Genomic DNA, 24,049 nt, shown 5'->3' with positions numbered 1-24,049 from the left:
TTTTGAAGCTCAGACCCTCTACCAATAGTAGTGATCACAAATTAAGCTCCTTTTTGTGAAATTCTCAATATTAACGGAGGTATAAGCGTTTAAAGCTTTTTCCCCAGATTCCTCCAAAAATCAGAAGTTTCTCCTGGCACCTAGACCCCACAACCTATATACCGTTGTGAAGCTCAGACCCTCTACCAGTAGTAGTGATCACAAATTAAGGTCCTTTTTGCGAAATTCTCAATATTAACGGAGATATAAGCGTTTAAAGTTTTTCCCCAGATTCCTCCAAAAATCAGGAAATTCTCCTGGCACCTAGACCCCACAACCTATATACCGTTTTGAAGCTCAGACCCTCTACCAGTAGTAGTGATCACAAATTATGCTCCTTTTTGCGAAATTCTCAATATTAACGGAGATATAAGCGTTTAAAGTTTTTCCCCAGATTCCTCCAAAAATCAGAAATTCTCCTCGCACCTAGACCCCACAACCTATATACCATTTTGAAGCTCAGACCCTCTACCAGTAGTAGTGATCACAAATTAAGCTCCTTTTTGCGAAATTCTCAATATTAACGGAGATATAAGCGTTTAAAGTTTTTCCCCAGATTCCTCCAAAAATCAGAAATTTCCTCGGCACCTAGACCCCACAACCTATATACCAGTTTTGAAGCTCATACCCTCTACCATTAGTAGTGATCACAAATTAAGCTCCTTTTTGCGAAATTCTCAATATTAACGGAGATATAAGCGTTTAAAGTTTTTCCCCAGATTCCTCCAAAAATCAGAAATTCTTCTCGGCACCTAGACCCCACAACCTATATACCATTTTGAAGCTCAGACCCTCTACCAATAGTAGTGATCACAAATTAAGCTCCTTTTTGCGAAATTCTCAATATTAACGGAGATATAAGCGTTTAAAGTTTTTGCCCAGATTCCTCCAAAAATCAGAATTTTTCCTGGCACCTAGACCCCACAACCTATATACCATTTTGAAGCTCAGACCCTCTACCAATAGTAGTGATCAGAAATTAGGCTCGTTTTTGCGAGATTTTCATTATTAACGGAGATATAAGCGTTTAAAGTTTTTCCCCAGATTCCTCCAAAAATCAGAAATTCTCCTGGCACCTAGACCCCACAACCTGTATACCGTTTTGAAGCTCAGACCCTCTACCAGTAGTAGTGATCACAAATTAAGCTCCTTTTTGCGAAATTCTCAATATTAACGGAGATATAAGCGTTTAAAGTTTTTCCCCAGATTCATCCAAAAATCGGAAATTTTACTGGCACCTAGACCCCACAACCTATATACCATTTTGAAGCTCAGACCCTCTACCAATAGTAGTGATCAGAAATTAGGCTCGTTTTTGCGAGATTCTCATTATTAACGGAGATATAAGCGTTTAAAGTTTTTCCCCAGATTCCTCCAAAAATCAGGTAGGTCAAAACTGTCTCTTTATTGATGTTCATCAAGGAAGCGCCTTCTCCGTTCTTATTATACGCACTATCACACGGAACATCTACCAACCAGCACCCTGCACGACGCTAGTAGGTAGGTAGGTAGGTATCAGTGGCCGCTCCGCGCCCAATTAGCGCTTTGGTGCGCCGTTTTGATGCCACAAACTCCTAAGACCGTGACTGTTGTTATGGGTACAGGGAGGCAGAGTCCAGCCGGCTCGGATCTTCAGAGCCAGCCCATAGCATTCACGAAGCCGTTCTCCCACCCTGTAGCTAGAAATCTCTGTGAGGTCCTCAAAGAATGGTTTACCCAGTGTCCGCAGCCTGACTCTAGCCAGAGCTGGGCAGTGGCAGAGAAAATGCATGATGGTTCCCTTTCATTCTCCGCAGCTTCGGCAATGCGAGTTCTAGAGTATATCGAGCCTAACGGCATGGTCCCCTATGGGCCAGTGCCTCGTGCAGGCCGCCGTAATCTTGAATGCATTTGCACGCGTCTGGCACAGGAGCTCTCGTGATCGAGCTATGTTATAAGCGGGCCAAAGTCTCCTTGACTTGGCACAGCTTGTAAGTCTTCGCCATCTCAGGCTCGCGGCTGCTAGGTAGTGCGAGTAGACTCGGCCCCCGACAGCCGCCAGCGGAACACCGACTGTATTTGCCGAAAGACTGCCAAGAGCAGAGCCTTGCCTAGCCAATCCTTCAGCCCGCTCATTCCCCTCTACGTTCCTATGCCCCGGAACCCAGAGGAGAGTGACCTTGAATGTGCCGCCCAGACGGTTCATCGCGTCTCTGCACTGCCCACCAGCCGGGAAGATGTCGTCGCTGAGTACAAGGCCTTGATGGCCGCTTGGTTGTCGGTCAGAAAGGCTATGTTACGCTTGGGGCTCGAATCACGCTCCAGCCATCGACAGACTTCCAATATCGCCAGTACTTCCGTCTGGAATACACTGGCGGAACCTGGGAGACCATACGACTTGAATACACCGTGTGTATTCGAGAAAACCCCCGCGCCGACTCCATAGACCATCTTTGATCCATCCGTAAAGAATACTGTATCATAGTCTTGCAACACGCCGCCGGTCTTCCACTTTGGCCTGGTTGGAAGGTCCACAGCAAAGTTTCTCGTGAAGTTCAGCTTGCTTGTGGTATAATCCGTGGGAGATGCTCAGATTTCCCGAGGTATTTCATCTAGGATGTTCCTGTGGCCGTAGGACTTCGCTGCCCAGCATCCGGACTCATGTAGTCTGACGTCCATCAAGAGCTTCCAAGAGAGCACACAATTTTCCTTGGCGAGAATTGATGTTTGGCGACCAATATTGTCTGTGATGATGTGGCGCTCTTTTTCTCATCACCGGCGATAGTAGGAATGTGAAAAGAGGGATAGTTTTGTAGCAAGAACAAGAAAAGACAAAGTCGAATTCCTTGTAATGACAGTAATATATTATCTTCATCAGAATGACGCTTAAGTCTACTTCTATTTATAAACGACGCCCCGTAAATACACACGTACCATCTTTGCGAATTCACTCATGTATCCGAAGCTTCCCAGTACAACTGAAGCTTTTCTCGCAATCATCGCATTCGAATGATTACTCCTGCGTATGAGACTGAAGGTGGATTTTATGTGAAAAGTGTGTTCGAAACTTTTTTGAGCAATAGTCACAGGAATAAGGTGGTTCGCACGTGTTGAATCGAATATGAGACTTTAGATTTCCTTGGGGACAAAGGAATGGCTTCTCGCCTGTATGACAACGTTCGTGCGCCCTTAGGTTACCCCGCTTGTGGAAACCTTTGCTACAAAAGCGGCATTTGCATCGTTTCTGATCCGAATGAACCCGTACATGACTTCTCACACTGTGGCGATTTTTGAAGCGAGCTGTGCAATTCGGTTGGTTGCAGCTATACGGCCGCTCCTCTTCTTTGTGTTGAGATTTGTGCTCTTGAAGAAGTTCAACTGTTGCTAGTATGACAAAGCAATATTCGCATTGTCCTTCTCCAAGGTTCTTGTAAATATCTGCAAATGAAATAAATTGAAACGGAAGCTAAGGGATTCCTATAAGTCCTACCGTTGTCAGCATATTTTAAAATGGCGTGCCTCCTGTGTTTATTACGGTGCCTGCGCTTGTTTTTCCCACGGCTGGAATGAGCTTGAGCCCTATGGCGGTGGAAGTTGCCTTTTTTCGTGAACGCTTTATCACGTAGGTCACATTTTATCTCTGCCTGGTCATCGGGTCTGCCCGCCATCGGGTCATCAAAGTTTCCCTCATTCTCATCCGATGGCGTGGTGGACTTCATCATCCTCTTGCCAACATCTGTTGATTGTTGGTCCTTATTGGTTTCAGCGAGTTCGTCTTTATACTCAATGAATTTCTGGTCGTCGAACAAGTAATCTTTACTGGTTTCCTCATTATCTTCGTCCGGAATTTTTGTCGAGATCATTTCCTCGTTGCCTTCGTGCTGCAGCTCATATTTCAACCTTGTCCTTGGTGATTTCGATATTTCGAAAAATGGGGCACTGAAATCATCTAGACTGGACGCAACTACAATCAGAAGGTTGGCGTTTTTCTAACCCTGGCACTAAAATATTATAGAACGCCAACTTCTGGCAATCGACTTACCTTCACTTCTAAAGGCTTCGACAGCATATTTAGGCACCCGTCGGTACAAAGGAGAGCGTTGGCACTTCTGTTTGAAATTGAAGGCGATTTTAAGTTCTTCATAGCATGTTAAGCACAAGAAATCGTCACCCTCCACCTGCATATGAACGAATTAGACGAGGAACAAATAAAATAACGTAAAATGCGAACCTTATGTTCAGTCACAAAATTTAGCATATAATCCAAATTGCTGGGGTGCTCGAATATGCTTATCATACCGGGGTTTGTGACATTGCAAACCACACATGTTGTCACCATTTTCGATAGATAAATAGCTTCCAAATAGAAAATATCAACAAGATATCGCTCCGGAAACTACTAACCAAATGAAGCGGAAGCTGTGAAACACCAGAAATAGCGGCACAACTTGCGGGTTCTAGTAAAATTCTCTCTTTCAACAGCAGCGCCAGCAAGTCACATTTTTCGAAAAACAAAATTTCGACGGTTAACGAATTTCATTAAATTTTCAACTGACACGTTTTACTGAACTTGCAACATATTCATTCAAAAATTTATGACAAATTTACAATAGTTTAAACACAACATTTTTATACACTTAGAAAATAAACTGCAAATATGTTCGTCAATAACCCGCTGAGCTCAAAAAGTGAACAAGTATCTGAACAAGTTTTCCAACCAATACGAGGTAAGAAAATTATTCGTTTTCTTATACTATATTATTCGTCAATCTTTCATTCTTGCAGTTCCTGTGATAATTGGAAATGATGTGTACATCGTTACCCAACAAGATGTTCGAAATATAATCGAGACTCGCCATATTTCATGTTTCAAATGTCCGAATGGGTTAAGAGACCTGCAAGACTTTTTCGTCCATAGCAACCCTACACAACCTCAACAAAATAACTCGCAGCAGAACAGCGGCAACTCGTTTCAAAATATATCGCAGTACCTGGATACTATTAATAATGCAACAAATTTGGTCCAATGTCACTGTTCACAAAATGGCGCTAGGTATTTATCAACTTAAATTATTTTCAGTCGTTAGGGTTTCTGTTTAATTGCCAGGAACTTTTTACTGAAAATTTTAGTCTAGTTTAATTTACTGGGGGGAGTCGCAGCTCCGAACATTGTTAGGCTCATTGTTCTATCCCCGCAAATTGCCTATTCAATGGCTTCCCGCCTACGGCGTTCGCAGGCTGTAGCGAATCTGAGAATATTCTCCAGAAGCAGAGATTGTGCAGATTCTTCATTGAAGAAAACCTTGCCAAGGTGTCTTGGTCTGATATCTGAAGAGGCCAGATTGGCTGCATATAGCCGAAACCACCACCCCAATTTTTTCCATATGATAGTTTAAGGAGCAGTGTCCCGTTAAAAGCTCTACTAGGGTCTTCATGTCCCGTTTCTTAAGGAACAACGAAAATGCCGCTTTAGTGACCCTAGGCTCTTTCACAAGGTTTTTCGCCTGCCGGAAAGCGTCCAAATTCTGCCGCACGGCTGCGTGAATCCTCAGATTTCATTCTTGCAATTAACAGTAGATGGTTGGATTCCAAGAGCGTGTCTGGCCCCACCATTGTGGATCCAGACCCTCGGCGAGCCAGCCTGTCAGCCTCCTCATTACCAGCGATGTTAAGAGTGCCCCGGCACCCACATCAAGAATGTTTCGTTCAGTCAGCCAAGTTTCAGCAGCACCTGATGACAACTCCACACCAACTGGCTTGATATGTCGTTGCTGTTTAATGCTGATAATGCCGCCCGACTGTCGGAACAGATTCGAATGGTGCGACTCCTCCATTTTTGTCGCAGACATTCTTCTGCTGCCAATGAAACATGGTCGTACTTTTCCCGAGGGGTCGGGCCAGTTCCATAATCTGATTCCCCGAGAACACCGCTGCGCCCGATCTGCCTTTCGAGACTGACCCGTCGGTGAAGATTATTAAGCCTGTAATCTTAAAAGGCTCATGGCCATTTGTCGACCATTCTTCTCTTTCGGTGATTATGACAGTGCATGTGTTTTCAAAGACGAATCTGGAAACCATATGATCGGTCGGCATCAGAGCTACCGGATGTTTGCCAAAGAATTTCCAGATAGACGCATGACCGTGTGAATGGCCGCCTTTCCACGTCCCAATGGTATCGAGTCTATATGCGTCATTGACTGCTCTCAGTTCTCTCTCTGAATCTGCGTTAGCAGTTTCCTGCTGTTAGCAAAGTTGAGTCTTGGCCACCAGACGATGCATACATACATCAAGTTGGGACTAATTATGGATGTATACGTCCAGGATGTCCGTTTTGGTGAAAGTCCCCAGGTCTTACCTATTGCATTCCTACAGCACCAAAGCAATCTGCAGGATTTCTGATATTGTTCCTGGATATGGTGCTTCCACGTTAACTTGGAGTCGAAATGTACTCCTAAATACTTGACTGTTTGCACCAGTTGGATTTCCGCTCCTGCTAAGGTGGGTAGGGTATAGCTGCCCCACCTGACGTTCCTAGTGAACAAACTAGTCCAGTCTTCCTAGCGTTCACCGTGAGTCCATTGCGGAGGCACCAGCTGTGGATTTCATGCCGGTAATTATTATGTCTAGGTCGTCCGCAAATGCTTGCGCGAAGACTTTTTTTGTCCTCCAGGAGCTACAGTAGGGTATCCATTACCAAGAGCCAAAGCAGTGGAGAAGGGGCAGCCCCTAAGACATCCTGCTTTAATAAACTTCTGGCCGACCGATATGTGGATTTTTCTTCACTCTAGCATGTGAAGGATCCAACTGATTACCAGCGGTTCGATCCCTTGCTGTCTTGCCGCATTACAAATTGCCGCAACTGAGGCACCTTCGATGTCCATGAATGCGCCTCAGGCGTATTCTTTTTCGGATATCGCCTTTTCAATTTCTGCCATGAGTTCATGGAGAGCTGTCTCCGTGGATTTGCCTTTCTGGTAGGCGTGTTGCCTATGGTGAAGTGGCCACTTAGGAATGTGTGTATCCCTTATGAACCGATCTACTGGTCTTTCTAGTTCTTTCAGCAGAAAAAACGTTAGACTGAACGGTCGGAAGCTTTTTGCGGCTGAGTAGGTGGGTTTCCCTGTGTGCGATTGAATAACACCTTCACATCGTGCCAGTTAATTGGAATATAATCATGTGCTAGGCATGCGCGATATATATTCCGAATATGGAGACCTAGGGCATCCATTCCCTCTATTACTAGCGCAGGAATGATGCCATCCGGACCTACAGACTTGTATCTATGGAAAAGTTCAATGTCCATTTTACTCTCGGTTGAGGGCTGTATGCATCTGTTGGCCCCAGATTAGATTTTGGATACTGCCTGGGAATTGCACTTTAAGCAAATGGTTTGCAGTTTCTTCATCGCTTTCTGTGTACCTCCCGTTCTGCAAACGTGGCTACGTTCTTTGACCAGGATCCGCTTCAGCTTTGAGGTTGCCTCAAAAGAGTTAGAGCCTTCTGTGCCTCTTTATAGCGATTCCAGCTAGCGTCTGAATCACACTTCAGAGCACGATTGAGGAGCATCCTTGTCGTTCTCCACGTGTATTGGCAGATTTTGCAGTTCGCATAGTAGTGAGTTGATCAGCATGCTCCACAGAAATGGCAATAGCACACCTCCTTGAGGGCAGCCTTTCGTTGCGTTCGTTGTTAGGTAGCGATCAACACCTACTTCAGCACATAGCAATCTCTGCATTAGCATAGCGTAGATCCACTTTATTAGAGTTTCGTCAACACCATGCTCTCTGGCGGCATCACAGAGCTTTTGGAAAATCGCACAGTTAAAAGCTCCTTCAATGTCGCCGAACACCCCCATCGCGTACTCGCCTGTCACAATTGCGTGCTCTATCTTTGAAACCAAAGCCTTTCCACGTTGGTAAGCATGTTGGTTTTCATTTAGGGGGTGGGACCTTAGCACCTTCTCGTGAATGTGGGGATCAACCAGTTTCTCCAGACATTTCAGCGAAAATGATGCTGATTTGCCTGAAGTTCTTTGGATTCGAATAGTCATTTTCCCAGGCTTAGGTATAAAGACTACCCTAACATTCTGCCAAGAGGAAGGCATATAGCACAGAGCAAGACATCCACGAAAAATATTTCTTAGAAGTTGCTCTAAGTGCTCTGTACCCTCCTTTAGCATCGCTAGGTAGACGCCATCCATGCTTGGTGATTTGATGTGTTCAAATGCTAGAATAGCGGTTCTCGCCATTTCATTGGTAACAACTGTTCTCGCAGTGTCCCGATTCCCCTTGCAACACCGTCGTGCTGAAGGATTTGCAGAAACCGCCAATTCATTTCTTTCCACTTCTGGGACCTGTCCTCCCGGGTGGTGTACTTCCAAGAGAGTCTGTAAAGACTCAATTCCGGAGTTCGTGCAAGTACCATCCGGTTTTCAAAGAGAAAGCCTGGTTGATTGCCTCAGTCTCTGCAGTTCTCGGTTCCACCATGGAACCGTTTTACCACGTTTTCCTTGGGAAATAGGATAAGTCTCTTCAAAGCACTCTAAAAGTGTGCGATTTAGAGTTTTCAATTGATCTTCTATCGCCAAAGGAGTCCTTACTCGCCTAGGGAGCTCAACTTTATTGCCAAGAAGTTCATTGAACTTTGTCCAATCCGTTCTCCTAGGATTCTGTCTTTGTATTACAGGCTATTCGCCTGAAATAGTCAGGCTAAATTCTAAGATGGTAAACAACCAAAAGGCCGGCCGAAACAACGGTGGCCTGATACGCTGGATAGGGGTTTGAAAGTCTCGCAGCTGCATCCAGATCGGGCCTTTGATAGAACTAAATGGCGCAATCGATCGCGACGAGCCGACCTCGCTTATGAACCGGGCAAAGGCTAAAGAAAAAGCAGAAGTACGAGTTAAATAGACATTTGGACTAATTCATGTAAGTTCAGAGAAGGTTCCCTATGGTAGAGATCTCAATTAATTTATTTCAATAACCTCAACATGTTTAAACAATTCCGTTGACATTTCTGCTAGAATATTTCGATATCCACTATCTAGAGAAGTATAATGCGAAATCAGCTGAACTCCTGAAAATTGAACTAAACAAGCGAATGCCACAAGGAAAAGAGCATCGTCCAATCACCACAAAACCATTGAAGAATTGAAAGGGAAACTTGTTTTCTACTTACCAGCAGACAAAGGAAACGCAGTGGTCATCATGGACAAGGGGCGTACGACGATTTAGTAAGCAAAAAAATAGGAGAAGGTAAGTTCCACGTTATCCGGAAGGACTCTTTGCCAGACTCCGTTAAAAGAGTGGAAAAGGCTCTGGCTGAATGCAAACCCATTATTAAGAAAGCAGCCGAATTGAGAATGCTTAAGCTATCTCTGCCCAGAATCAAATGCTTCCCCAAAAAACATAAAGAAGGCAACGAGGTCAGAGAGATAATAACAGCAACGAAGAAATCAAAAGGTTAGGCCTAAAAATAGGAAAACGAGCAGTGGGAAACGGCAAAGGAGTCAGGCCGGGAGGAAACAAGGTGATGAAATACTAGTATTCTTCGATGAAAAGCGCTGTTCCCATGCGTACCGATGAAGGAAGCCCTACTCATCCGAATGGAGGAAGAAGGCATTATTGTATAAGAAACTGGCCTTCACAACGCTGCTCAATGAGGAGAAAAGAAATTAAATACATCCTGGAAACAGCCAAGAAAAACGGATACAACATGAACCTTATCGAAAATCGGTTCAAAAAGAAACTACACCCGGCCTCAAAACAGTAACTTTCAATAATCTTCCAGGGAGTGGACGCAGAATCTCGGCAGTGGATAACATTAACCTACTCGGGTCGGACACAGAACATTAAACGGAGGCTTCATAAACGTGGATTCCGGGTCACCTCGACCAGCAGACGATACCTACTTAGGTGTAACTGGGTCCTAAGTAGGTATCGTCTGCTGGTCGAGGACGAAAAAGAGTGTACGGAAAAAGCGGCATTTATCAGATTTCCTGTCCAAACTGGGACAAGATTTACGTAGAGCAAACAAAACGGCTAGTCCACACCAGGGTGTTAGAACACTTAAAGGAGGCCCAATTCGCTAAAAATAAGAATAATCCGCACATAAGTTCCGTGGTTGCCAGATATATAATAGAGCAGGGACACCATTTGTTTTTGGACAACGTCAATATTTTGAAAGAAGCGAATGACGTTAGGAGACTAGATGCCTAGGAGAGTCTCCACATCTCGAAAATTCCCCCGAAAAAAGGCAAAACGCGGACATGGGCAACAATTTTTCCACCTTGGTGGAACTTTTAGGAAGGACTAGGAGAGGAATAGAAGCTTAATTAAGATATTATAGCCACGGGAATACCTAGGAAAACCCAAATTGTGAAGGACATTTTTCAAAGGACAAAATACTGAAAAAGGGGACAGTTGGTCCCTGAAATACGTATTTGTACAGATTAGATACCTTTAGCCAATAAAAAGAAAAATATCTTCCAAGACAATCTTTCATTTTGAAGTAAACTACCAATTGGAAATATCGCCATTAGTATTGTTTGTAATAAGAAATATTTTTTCAGTGCACAGACGCAAAAGTCACCAAGCAACATAGCTCCACTTCGAGCCCAGATTGACTGGGAGTCCAAAGATTGTAATGGCATTAAGCCGGTAAACATCTTTCATATATTTCTCAAAGATCTTTCAAAACATTAGATTCCTTACCAGGACCAATTTACCTACACAAAAAGGACTTCTACCACCGATCTTAGGGATTTCAATGTAAAACTTGACTGCAACAAAGGTTCCTATAACCCCCGCCACATAATAAAAATTCTAATATCGAAAGGAACGAACGTTAGCGCTTCAGAAATTCTTGAAGATATTGAACAACAGAAAATGGAAGTGGAGTACTCGTCTCCAACAGCTCAGGAGCAACGAAAGCAAAAAAAGCAACTCGAAAGCAACCATCAACTTTAGACATTTTTTTTTTTGTAAAATATTAGAAAATTCGTTAATTGTCATATAAGCTTTCTAGTCAGCCTTTTTTGTTGTAGATACATATTTGTTAAATGTCAAAAAATTTAAAAAAAAATATTCATTATAATTAAAAAACATAAATATGGCAAATTTTTGTAAAGTTTTATCAAATCAACAATCTAAAAAATCCCCTGAAACGCAGTTTAGTTTCCAAGAGCTTTGGAACTTAACTGAAAAATGGTTCGACGAGCTTCGAATTCTTGAAGATATATTCCAACGTCAAACGTTCAAAGTGATCGAACATGGACTGAAACTGAATAGTATCCAAGATTCTGTAGGTTTTACCTGTGTCTAGTTTGAATCATGTTAAGTACTGAATCTCCATTTTATAGGTAATGTCAGCAGCCCGAATGATAGCCAACGCTAAGGATAAACTCCGTGAAATTGATAAGGAAATAGCAACTAGTTCGTTTAATTTAGATATCCTGGAACTGTTCACTAACTCTTTGGAGAATCGCGCACCGGAGCTCAATCCAAACTCAGTCGACTGTCAGCGTTTTACCATTTATCAAACTTTGGTGACCTTAGTATATCTTGTCGATAACAATCAAGAGGCAATGGACGATTTTTTTGAAGAATATAATGTATACAAGGAGAGCTACCGCAAGGTGAATAATAATTTTATCATTCACAATCATCATCAACGGCGCAACAACCGCTATCCGGTCTAGGCGTGCCTTAATAAGGAACTCCACACAACTTGATTTTGCACCGAGGTCCATCAATTCGATATCCTTAAAAGCTGTCGGGCGTCCTGACCTACGTCAACGCTCAATCTCAGGGTCTGCCTCGTCTTCTTTTTCTGTCATAGATACTATCCTTATATACTTTCCGGGCTGGATCATCTTCATCCACACGAATTAAGTGACTCGTCTACTGCAACCTACTGAGCCGGATTTTATCCACAACCTGACGGTCATGGTATCGCCCATAGATTTCTTTGTTATGTAGCCAAAAATTCTCCGGAGGATTCTTCTCTCGACCGCGGCCAAGACTTGGCAATTTTTCTTGGTAAGAACACAAGTCTCCGAGGAATACATAAGGACTGGCAAGGTCATTGTCTTGTACAATAAGAGCTTTGACCCTATGGTGGGACGTTTCGGGAGGAACAGTTTTTGAAAGCTAAAATAGGCTCTGTTGGCTGCCAACAACCGTGCGCGGATTTCATCATCGTAGCTGTTATCGGTTGTGATTTTCGATCCTAGATCGGAGAAATTATCAACGGTCTCAAAGTTGTAGTCTCAGAGTGATCCTGCTGCTTTTGTCTGGCCCCGTAGATTAGCCAGGGTCAGCCTAGTCAGTTTTATCAATTTTGCCGGGATGTGCAACTGATGTCCACATTCCAACAGTTTTTCCATCACTTGCCGCAGAGGGAAAATCTGATCTGTTGTTGATTTGCCTGGAGAGAAGCCTCATAGTCGATTGAGGTAGATTTTATCGAAATGAACGCGATATTGTTAATAGATTTCATCATTGTATAGGCTACGGTATCGTCTATCTTCCTGCGGGAGGATTCTCTTCTTGAACGCAACTAACACTTCACGATTTCGCCTGTTAAAAACCCACATCTCCGAGAAATACTGACAAGATCATCGTCTTGTTTACTAGAAGCTTTAACCCTATGATGAGTCGTGTAAGCTGGAATGGATCTTGTTGCCTATTAACAACTGTGTACCGATTTTATCATCGTCATGTTATTGGTTATGATTTCCATCCCTAAATAGAAAAAAATTTGAATTGTTTCAAAGCTGTAGAAGCATACCATTATTGTTGAGACCACTAAGGACACGATGAATCTATCTTGATATTAAAATTTCCTAAGGCGTGTTACATCCGTTATTTTTTGGCCCGCATTTGGAGTTTGAAGATTGAAATTTTTTACTTCGGGTTTGAGTCTTCAAACTTCAGTTCCGGGTGTGGAATTCTTTTAATTTGTGACAATCCTACCTCGTTTGCGACTTCCTGCAGTGTGAAAAGTTTCGCTGTTTTTGGTGTAAAACAAAACCTTATTAAGATCGGTTTACTGTCTGTCTGCCTTTTTTTAAGGAGGTGGAAATCAAAAGGCTCTGGCCTGGGCACGCCTGAGTCTGGGATTTTTACCAACTAAAACCACTCCCGACTCCCCTCTACCCCGTGGAACTACCTCTAGGTAATACAACACGGGGCGGAGCTAGCTTACTTTAGCTAGGTCTCATTCCGTCTACTCACGAGGTTCATAACTGCGCCTTCCTCAGTTGTTCTGTTTTTCGCAGTTTATCTTGGATTACTGCGATTATGGAATTGATCGCATCCCAGTCTTCCTGGCAAGCTACCATTTTCTGGACAAAATTTTCCGGTGATAGCACTTCACCTAGAGTTTCCTCTAGGTTCCTCCTTTCTTCCACGAACCTAGGACATTGGAAAAATACCTGCGCTGGGTCCTCTGGGACCACGTCGCAGTGTGGACAATAAGGTGAAATGTCCAATTTAAACCTGTACAAGTATTGACCGTGTCCTCCATGGCCGGTGAGAAATTGGGTGAGATTATAATTGATCTTCCCATGCTTTCTCTCCAGCCACTCCCCAGTGGAAGGGATCAACCTGTAAGTCCAACGAATCTTTTCTGACTAGTCCCACCGCTGTTGTCATCTGCTTATGGATCTCTCCCTTTCGGATTTTTTCACCTGTGATGAGGGAGAGATGTACCTGGTGTTATAAATGTTCATCATTTCGGTTGCCAGGATGTCAATCGGCATCATTCATGAGATGACGAAAGCTGCATTATCTGAGACGGTCCTGAAGGCAGAACACAACCTTAAGGCTGTTCTTCTGTAAACCGTGCTCAGTTTTTGTGTATTATCTAAAACATGCAGTGCTTTTCTCACCAACCTGGCTATGAGCAGCCTGCATGTATGCCGCGGTCCTCCTACGTTCGGTATCATCCTTGCCAGAGCCATACTCGTGGTGGCTGCTTTTTCGAGAGTATGCTCAATGTGCCGCTTAAAATTGAGTTCCCCGTCTATCTTCACCCTCAAGTATTTGATGGTCGACTTGGAAGTAATGACACGATTCCCGATTCTAATGCAGGTTTAATTTCTCTTGCGGCGCTTAGTGATGAGGACCGTTTCCGCCTTTTCCTCCGCGAGTGCCAGTCCAGCACTTTCTAACCAAGCCGTAACAACCCTGATTGCTTCGCTTGGGTACAACTCAGCATCCTCGAGATGCTTTGAGACCACAACCATTGCTATATCGTGGGCGCAACCCACCACCGTGGCCTCCTTCGGAACCGGAAGGTTAAGTACATCATTATACATGATGGTTCACAGTAGTGGGCCCAGTGCAGAGCCCTGTGGGACACCCACGGCGACAGTATACTCCTTGGATCCATCATCGGTATTATACTAGAGTGTCCGCTCTTGCAAGTAGTTATCGATAATAACGGCAAGGTAGGTGGGAACACCAATCGTCTAATGTTCCTATTGGCCGAGTTAAATGTATTCCTCACATCTAGGATCATCATTACACAATATTTGCTGGTACAACCGCTTCCGTGAATTGCATTTTTGACCAAGCCAGTAACCATTTTAATGGCATCAATGGCATCTGGCTTTACGGAACCCATGCTGCCTGTCTGAAAGGCCCCCTTGGCTCTCGACAACTGGGAGTAATCTATTATAAATAACTCGCTCCAACATTTTCCCCATAGTGTCTAGAAGGCAGAAGACATATGGGTCTATAGGAGGACGGTTCCCCTGGAGGTTTGCCGGCTTTAGGCAGCACCATCAGCTTCTGCCGCTTCCATGGTGCAGGAAAGACACTACATGCACGTTGCGAACAGTTCCGCGAACATATCTGGTCTACATTTGATGGCAAATTCGAGGGCCTTATTCGGTATGCCGTCAAGACCCGGGGCTTTGTTGTCGCCTATTTGACTGCACATCTCCAACAGCTCGTCCCTGGTGACGCAATCGGTGGAATTGGCGTCACGTTCAGGGGGTGCTGGAAGTTGTCAGTACCCCGCTCTTGCTGGGGAAATAACCCTTGGATTATTTTCAACAAGAGAATAGGGCACGTGATCTGCGGAGATGATTAGCCTCGGAATCGTCCTGTCAAGATTTTATAAGCGCTTCCCCACGGATTTATGTCCGCTTCCAATCAGAGCTCCTTAAAATATTCAATCATACTTCGCTGGATGGCGAGCTTGAGATTCTTGCGGGTTTTTCAATAGGCATGTTCCTTTTGCCCTTGATTGATCATACCTATTGCCCTTTGTGCCTTTCGTCTGGCTCTGTGGCAAATCGATTGAAGGCTGGGAAGTTTACTATTCCACCACTAATTGGGTCTTCTAGTAGGGAATGAGCATTTCCTAGGCATTGACGCGTCACATGCTTTGTGTAACATGGAGAGCTCTATCCGTGGAGGTGCCTACTTTGCTTGGCAGGTCTAACCACAATTCCATGAATGTTTGCTCATTCATCGATTTTGCAGACCATCCTGGTGTTCTTTTGGATTTCTGCTTCCGAGGTACGGGTCCCCTGCCTATTGGCTCCGTCTTTAGTTCAAAGGTGATTGGGCTGACAATAGTCAGATCTACAATTGAACCATATCGCACTTTCCGATAAGTGTTTACGTCACCTTCGTTGGCCGGAACTAAATCCAACTGGGCCAATGATTCTAATAAGCGTTTATTTCCTTGCTGGCCCACTCGATAGCCCACGCATTAAAGTTACCGGCTATCACCTTTGGACCTCGTCCTCTTGCGTCGTGAGCAAGATCGTCTAATAGGTCTTTAAACTCAGGCAGTGTGAGGCTCGGTGGGTCGTAGCACCTGTATACGAATATACTGCTTATTTTTGCCCATACAAAGCCACTAGCCACCTGGCCCATGTTATATTATATAGCTTGACAACCGCATGCCCATATCGCCGCTCCATCCGCCGAATCTGTAATCCATACACCACCGTACAGATTTCTGTACGGTTCACTAATGATAGCAATCTTCATCGCCGATTAGTAAGTGATCTGCGCAGGCAAATATTGTGCGACCCTGCAATGATTTCCGTCTGTCTGTCTGTCCGTCACACGCATTTTTCTCGGAGACTGTAATAGCAATTGACACCAAATTTGTGTGAACGCTCACGCATACAGTGAGTTACATCCTGTTACGTCGAATTTGTGGGGAGGTCTCCATACATGCAAAAGAGGGGTGTAATTTTTTTCTCACCAAATATAGTCATATGAGGTATCAAATGAAAGGCCTCGGTTAGTACTACTAGGTGGTCTTAGTTTTGGCATTTGTGGGGAAGACGGGGAGTAAGCCGCATAGAAACAACTCGAGGGGCGCAGTAGCTCAAAAACCAAACTGTACGATACACTGTTACTACCATTATAAAATTGGCGCAGAAACACACAGATGTCACGCTGCGTGTAAGTTAAACTCCAACCAGCAACGTTAATGGTGGAAACACCATTTCGCCTTTCCATCAATGATAAGCGGAAAGCGAGACATACAACATCGACACGGGGGCAACTGTCTCAGGCTTGTCCCTACCTAAATACTCCAAGGCGGCATCAGAGTCAACAAGGTTCTTGACTTCAACCTAAGGCAACCTCTTCAGTAGGAATTCTTCATCGCACAAATAGAAGGTCCCATCATAGGAGCCGACTTTTGGCCACCCACGGCTTCCTAGTAGATCTCCAACGTCGAAAACTGATCGATAGCAAAACCGGCTTCACTACGAAAGAAACGAGTGATGCACAGCAATATACACACGGTCTCGACGGTCCCAGAAGACAACCGTTTCCAGCATCTCGACCGAACAAACCTGTGAGCTTGAAGGAACGGCCAAAGCACGCTGTGGAACACATCATAGAAACTACAGGCCAACCCGTGACCACTAAAGTTTTCCCCAGCAAAGTATTAAGCGGCAAAACAAGAATTACACTGGATGATGGATGGACCAGGGGATCTGCCGACCATCCAACAGCCTTTCGTCGAGTCCTGTATAAATTGTGGAAAAGGCGACCGGCACTATTCGCCTCTGCGGTGACTACCGCCGGTTAGGCGCACACACTGTATCTGACAGGGATAGCTGCGGAGTTTGAAGCGTGAGCAGCACCTCAGGACAGTCTTCAAGAGACAGCATGTGATGAAGAAATAAGTCTACCTAGAGATGCAACTTGACTAGTCAGCGCACAGAGAGACGACTCATCTCGACAGGACTTATAGGCTAATCCGAACCTTCTAATTCAATGGATGAACAGTCCCTGAACAGAAACCTCTATTCTGTGTGAAAAAACCTCAAACCCTCGGCCCTACCTGCCAGCCGACTTCAGAAGAAGTGTCTTCGACAGCCTTTATCGGCTCAGTCACCCCCTGCTAAGTTATGTTGTGATGTTTGAATCGCACTCAATGATGTTAATGTGATATAACATTTTAGAGTGATATCACTTTTGTGATATTCCATATGTCACCACCCAATCTTCACAATGTGTTTAAAGCATTAGGGTTAGCGCGGTTCGACTTTTATTATTGGCAAAGGGGTTTGTATTGCGATTGGATGTCGGATACCAGTGACTCAGCTGGGGAAATAGTCATAGCGAGCCCATTGCTGACAACATTGCTACCTAGTGTACCCGTTACCGTTTTGAACAAAGTGCTCTAATGCCCTTCAGGGCCCAGAGAAAATTGAATTGTGGGGCCAACGATTATTATTATCTTTTCAGTAGTTCGGCAGATGCCGGCATCTGCCGAACTACCTATTTAAAAAATAAAGGGGCTCTGGTGGGGGCAGCCCTTGTTAGATTTATGGGAGAACTCGTCGGGAACTCTCCGCAACATCGAACACATGTGGTGTATTCTGCACGGTTTGAGTCAGGCTGTGTGAGGGTCCCAAAACATCTAGGAAAGCCGTGAGAGATTTAAGTACAGTGTTTGTAGCTGATAATATTATGGGAACTACAACCACCTTCTCAAGATGCTTAATTTCTTTGATTTCCTAGTCAGTGGCTCATAGTTCACCCTCTTCTCAATGTATTTCCGTCCAATGTTGCTATTATCGGGGATAGCACCATCAACATACGCGGAGTGACCCGTCTTGCCAACTAACAGCACGTAAAGCTTGTTGTGCACTATATGGTGATTAGTTAAAACTCGCCGGCCCCAATACATGCTGTAAACCAAACTATCGAGTACAAACTACGGCTGATACCGAGAAATCGACTCGGACAAGTTCCAGTTATAAGCCAATGCTTGTAAGCACGGTTCTGATGGTACATACAGTATTATACCGGTTCATGTATTGCACCGGCACCATAAGAGTACAGCCAGAAATGAGATGGTCCAACGTTATTAACGCCGACCCACGCATTCTGCACTGGTCCTTGCCTACCCGCTCTTTCATTATAAACTTTTCATAAACTGGTTTTGATACCAGTTCACCAATTCAATTCACAATTCACGTATTTACCGTGCATTGCCTTCGGTCTCCATTCATCGATCCGCTCCTGGTCTGACTTTACCTCACTCAAAGGACTGAAACATTGATCTTTTAAGTTCAGCCCACAATTTGCCTTACTAACAGCCGAATGTAAGCGACTCTCCTGCTCTTTGCTGTAAAAATAAGGGCGTAGAGAGTCGACTTGGCGGTGATGTTGTGCCGTCATTTCAATCACCCCCCTCTATCCGATGTCACGGGGCAGGTACATCCGCTCCACGGCATAATTTGGGTGATGCATTCGGAATTTGGACATAATAATCTGCATCCCCTGCTGGAAGTTTTCCAGAAGAGTCTTCATCCACAGCAATATTTCGAATGTATAAACGTGTGAAAGGGTAGCGATGTTGAGGGCACTTATTTTATTCTTCCCTGACGGATGCGATCTCAGTACCAGCTTCATACCTAACACGTAGGCCATATTTTGTAGCGAAACCATGCCCTCCAGCATCATTCAGTAGCCATGAAACAGAGTTCAGTGCCATATAAGTCCAAACGGGACTCAACAACTCCACTTGGACGGATGCCTTTCCGTACATAGATGTGCTCTGAGGTGTTAGTACCCTCAGATGAACGCACTGACAAGGTGGTATGCCACCCTTCCATGGCTGTCGCAAAAACTTTATTAGTTTGAGTTCAATGCGCTACAGATGTAGGACATCGATTAGTCAGGTGTGCGGGACTCTGTCAAAAGCATTGGCGTTATCCATATATTAATTAACGAGATTTTTTGGCTTTTAATTGTCTGTCCTACAACTATCGAGTCGATAATGAATTGCTCTTTGTAAAACCTTGAGCCAACTTGGCAGCCCCTTTGCCAATCGGACAGGTGAGGCAGTGAGGAAAAGTGAAAATTATTATTATATACTTTTCTCGACAGTTCAACTTAAATAATTTTTGTTTTATCGCGGATGTAGAAATTTATAATAACTTCAATATTGGATCATCATATTCGGATACTCCAGAACATTGAAAACGGAATAACGGGTTTGGAGCACATGCAAAGAACAATTGAGGAATCGTTCAATCTACAATTGCAAAGTAAAGCAAAGAAAAGTCAAAATGATTTTTGTTAACTTTTGACTTTTTTTCAGGTTTGAGGCGCTGTTAAGCAAACATTTAAACATTTGATCTAAATAGGATAATGTCGACCATAAAGAATAAAGAAATATTAGAAACGTTATGATTTTAATTATTCAAATTTCGAATTTTTAGCGTAAGCAGTCTCCATGAAAAAATCGAAGCTGAATGCATTATTAGCTGAGAGAGCTTCTACTATGTTCAACATTTCGAGAAAAGGAGCTTATTTCATGCTCACTACTACCGCGGGAGGGTCTGATCTTCAAAACGGTATTAAGGTTGGAGCCTGGGAGCCAGGAAAATTGCTGAAATTTGAAGGAAACTTGGGAAAAACTTTAAATGCTTACATCTCCGTTAATATTGAGAATTTCGCAAAAAGGAGCTTAATTCGCGATCACTACTATCGGGGGAGGATCTGAGCTTCAAAATGGTATATAGGTTGGGGGGTTAAGTGTTTGCGATTATATTTAAATGGAACAATTACCATCTGTCTTTACTTTCGGTCATGCTGCTTCTAGGGCAGAGGTGAGGCAGCGTCTGAGGAGTTGCCTTTGTCCTGGACGAAACAGTCAGTCAACTTTTTCGGTCTTTTTTTTTTTGAAAAAACGTGTTTTTTGACATTTGTCACCTTAGTCTCATCAGCTGTTTCTGCGGCTATTGAATGCAGCGGCGTAGGCGAATTCATAATGGTGGCTAAGTTCGCGCCTCCGATGTGCCATCACAGAGTCATTAGTCTATTAGGCCAGGAATATATGTGCAGAGCTTCCAAGAGAGCACATAAACACCAATATTGTCTGTGATGATGTGGCGCTCTTTTTCTCATCACCGGCGATAGTAAGGATGTGAAAAGAGGGATTATTTTGTAGCAAGAACAAGAAAAGACAAAGTCGAATTCATTATAATGACAATAATATATTATCTTGATCACTCTGCATTTTAATATGACGCTTAAGTCTACTACTATTTATAAACGACGAATTCACTTATGTATCCGTTCCTTTCCAGTACAGTAGAAGCTTTTTTCGCATCGCATTCGAACGGTTACTCCTGCGTATGAGACCGAACGTGTATTTTATGTGAAAAGTGTGTTCGAAACTTTTTTGAGCAATAGTCACAGGAATAAGGTCGTTCGCCCGAGTTACATATCCAACCCAACCCAATAAGGACATAAACACATTAGAGTCCCAACCTAATAATGTAATTAATGAAACAAATTCATTAGAGTCGCCTCTTGACTCAAACGTAAATAAAATCTACCCAACAATATCTTTATGTAATGAGTTTAAACCAAATTCCTTTTATAAGATCGAATAAAGAAATATGATGAAACGATCTTATAAACACATTAAAAATCCATTAGAAAAATCAGAATAAGAATTAAACAAACACTCAAAATCAATTAAGCTTTTAATCCTTTGTTTAGGAGAAATTGAGATAGAAATTTAAGTTAAGAATTGATTCATTCGTATTTCAACTCGAAAATAGAACAGACCTAAATTAAAATTTAAGAACAGTTAATTTTCTTTTATCAATAAAAAAATAAAACGAAACAAGAAATTTGTTTCACATTTTATAACTCCCGTGTTAAATCGAATATGGGACTTTAGATTTCCGTGGGGACAACGGAATGACAACGTTCGTGCGCCTTTAGGTTACCCCGCTTGTGGAAACCTTTGCTACAAAAGCGGCATTTGTATCGTTTCTGATCCGAATGAACCCGTACATGACTTCTCACACTGTAGCGATGTTTGAAGCGAGCTGTCCAATTCGGTTGGTTGCAGCTGTACGGCCGTTCTTCTTTGTGTTGAGATTTGTGCTCTTGAAGAAGTTCAACTGTTGCGAGTATGACAAAGCAATATTCGCATTGTCCTTGTCCAAGATTCTTGTTGATATCTGGAAATGAAATAGATTGAAACGGAAGCTAAGAGATTCCCGTAAGTCCTACCGTTGTCAGCATATTTTGAAATGGGGCGCCTCCTCTGTTTATTACGGTGCCTGCGCTTGTTTTTCGCACTGCTGGAATGAATTTGAGCCCTATGGCGGTGCTGCAGTTCATATGTCAACCTTGTCCCTGGTGATTTCGGTATTTCGAAAAATGTGGCACTGAAATCATCTAGACTGGACGCAACTACAATCAGAAGATTGGCGTTTTTCTAACCCTGGCACTAAAATAGAACGGTAACTTCTGGCAATCGACTTACCTTCACTTCCAAAGGCTTCGACTACATATTTGGGCGTCCCTCGGTACACACGCGACCGCTGGCACTCCTGTTTGAATTTGAAGGCGATTTTAAGTTCGTCATAGCATGTTACGCACAAGAAATCGTTCCGCTCCACCTGCATATGAACAAATTAGACGAGGAACAAATAAAATAACTTAGAATGCGAACCTTATGTTCAGTCACAAAATTTAGCATATAATCCAAATGTCTGGGGTGCTCGAATATGTTTATCATACCGCGGTTTGTGACATTGCAAACCACACATGTTGTCACCATTTTCGATAGATAAATAGCTTCCAAATAGAAAATATCAACAAGATATCGCTCCGGAAACTACTAACCAAATGAAGCGGAAGCTGTGAAACACCAGAAATAGCGGCACAACTTGCGGGTTCTAGTAAAATTCTCTCTTTCAACAGCAGCGCCAGCAAGTCACATTTTTCGAAAAACAAAATTTCGACGGTTAACGAATTTCATTAAATTTTCAACTGACACGTTTTACTGAACTTGCAACATATTCATTCAAAAATTTATGACAAATTTACAATAGTTTAAACACATTTTTATACACTTAGAAAATAAATTGCAAATATGTTCGTTAATAACCCGCTGAGCTCAAAAAGTGAACAAGTATCTGAACAAGTTTTCCAACCAATACGAGGTAAGAAAATTATTCGTTTTCTTATACTATATTATTCGTCAATCTTTCATTCTTGCAGTACCTGTGATAATTGGAAATGATGTGTACATCGTTACCCAACAAGATGTTCGAAATATAATCGAAACTCGCCATATTTCGTGTTTCAAATGTCTGAATGGGTTAAGAGACCTTCAAGACTTTTTCGTCCATACAAACTCAAAATAACTCGCAGCAGAACAGCGGCAACTCGTTTCAAAATATATCACAGTACCTGGATACTATTAATAATGCAACAAATTTGATCCAATGCCACTGTTCACAAACTGGCGCTAGGTATTTATCAATTAAGATTTTTTTCAGCCGTTGGGGTTTCTGTTTAGTTGCCAGAAACTTTTTACTGAAAATTTTAGTCTAGTTTAGTTTACTGGGGGGAGTCGCAGCTTCGAACACTCAGACTATTGTTAGGCCCATTGTACTATCCCCGTAAATTGCCTATTCAGTGGCCTATGGCGTTCGCAGGCTGTAGCGAATCTGAGAAAATTCTCCAGAGGCAGAGAGTGTGCAGATTCTTCATTGAAGAAAACCTTACCAAGGTGGCTTCGTCTGAGATCTGAGGAGGCCGGGCAGCTACATATAAAGTGTAGGGCCGTCTCCTCCTCCTTCTCACCTTGGCTGCACATAGCCGAAACCACCACCCCAATTTTTTCCATATGACAGTTTAAGGGACAGTGTCCCGTTAAAAACCCTACTATGGTTTTCATGTCTCGCTTCTTAAGGGACCATAAAAATGCCACTCTGGTGACCCCAGGCTCTTTCATAAGGATTTTCGCCTGCCGGCAAGAGTCCGAATTCCTCCACTCGGGTGCGTGAATCCTTACAATTTCACCCTTCAGAAAAGACTTGATAGTAGATGGTCGGATTCCGAGAACTGGTTCTGGCCCCACCATTATGGATCCAAACCCTCGGCGAGCTAATCTGCCAGCTCCCTCATTACCAGCGAGGTTAGAGTGCCCCGGCACCCACATCAGGAATGTTTTGTTCAGTGCCAAGTTTTAGCAGCACTTGATAACAATTCCACACCAACTGGCTTGATATGTCGTTGCTGTTTGGGGCTGATAATGCCGCCCGACTGCCGGAACAGTTTCGAATGGTGCGACCCCTCCATTTTTGTCGCAGACATTCTTCTGCTGCCAATGAAATGACATATATCTCCGCTTGGAATCTGGTCGTAATTTTTCCGAGGGGTCGGGCCAGTTCTATAATCGGATCCCCCGAGAACACCCCTGCGCCCGATCTGCCTTTCGAGACTGACCCGTCGGTGAAGATTATTAAGTCTGTAATCTGAAAAGACTCATGGCGATTTGTCGACCGTTCTTCTCTTTCGGTGATTACGACAGTGTACAAGCATCGGAACGATAACTATTTTATTGACAGTGTATGTCTTTTCAAAGACGAATCTGGAAACCATATGGTCAGTCGGCATCAGCGCTACCGAATGTTTGTCAAGGAATTTCCAGATAGAAGCATGACCGTGTGAATGGCCGCCTTCCCATACCGCAATGGTATCGAGTCTATATGCGTCATTGG

The 24,049-nt window shown here is 43.5% G+C and overlaps 4 protein-coding genes across 5 annotated transcripts; 2 read left to right on the top strand and 2 right to left on the bottom strand.

Moving 5' to 3' along the window:
- Positions 1 to 2,914: 2,914 nt before the first annotated feature.
- LOC119660526 (zinc finger protein 177-like) lies at positions 2,915 to 4,389 on the bottom strand. Its single transcript, XM_038069150.1, has 4 exons — positions 4,250 to 4,389; positions 4,061 to 4,196; positions 3,509 to 3,982; positions 2,915 to 3,456 (listed from the first exon to the last, which is right to left on the bottom strand). The coding sequence occupies exons 1-4, from the start codon at positions 4,355 to 4,357 to the stop codon at positions 3,032 to 3,034; spliced, it is 1,143 nt and encodes a 380-aa protein (XP_037925078.1). The 5' UTR covers positions 4,358 to 4,389; the 3' UTR covers positions 2,915 to 3,031.
- Positions 4,390 to 4,528: 139 nt separating this feature from the next.
- On the top strand, positions 4,529 to 11,130 carry LOC119660528. Its single transcript, XM_038069152.1, has 4 exons — positions 4,529 to 4,745; positions 4,804 to 5,071; positions 10,589 to 10,676; positions 10,734 to 11,130. Exons 1-4 carry the CDS (start codon positions 4,676 to 4,678, stop codon positions 10,983 to 10,985), a joined length of 678 nt encoding a protein of 225 aa, XP_037925080.1. The 5' UTR covers positions 4,529 to 4,675; the 3' UTR covers positions 10,986 to 11,130.
- Positions 11,025 to 22,785, top strand: LOC119660529. Of its 2 annotated transcripts, none has more exons than XR_005250436.1 (4): positions 11,025 to 11,319; positions 11,378 to 11,653; positions 22,398 to 22,483; positions 22,542 to 22,785. XR_005250436.1 is itself a non-coding variant. In XM_038069153.1 (4 exons), exons 1-4 carry the CDS (start codon positions 11,128 to 11,130, stop codon positions 19,629 to 19,631), a joined length of 609 nt encoding a protein of 202 aa, XP_037925081.1. In that variant the 5' UTR covers positions 11,025 to 11,127; the 3' UTR covers positions 19,632 to 19,698. The 2 variants fall into 2 exon arrangements, 1 of the variants encoding a protein (XP_037925081.1); XM_038069153.1 differs by lacking the exons at positions 22,398 to 22,483; positions 22,542 to 22,785 and adding exons at positions 19,438 to 19,561; positions 19,615 to 19,698.
- Positions 21,000 to 22,478, bottom strand: LOC119660527 (fez family zinc finger protein 1-like). Its single transcript, XM_038069151.1, has 4 exons — positions 21,991 to 22,478; positions 21,802 to 21,937; positions 21,546 to 21,728; positions 21,000 to 21,493 (listed from the first exon to the last, which is right to left on the bottom strand). The coding sequence occupies exons 1-4, from the start codon at positions 22,096 to 22,098 to the stop codon at positions 21,204 to 21,206; spliced, it is 717 nt and encodes a 238-aa protein (XP_037925079.1). The 5' UTR covers positions 22,099 to 22,478; the 3' UTR covers positions 21,000 to 21,203.
- Positions 22,786 to 24,049: the final 1,264 nt, after the last annotated feature.

The sequence above is a fragment of the Hermetia illucens genome, chromosome 6 (assembly GCF_905115235.1).
Source record: "Hermetia illucens chromosome 6, iHerIll2.2.curated.20191125, whole genome shotgun sequence".
In the NCBI taxonomy this organism is placed as follows: domain Eukaryota; kingdom Metazoa; phylum Arthropoda; class Insecta; order Diptera; family Stratiomyidae; genus Hermetia; species Hermetia illucens.
The sequence above is the reverse complement of the archived record's forward strand: the minus strand, read 5'-3'. Positions and strand labels throughout refer to the sequence as shown.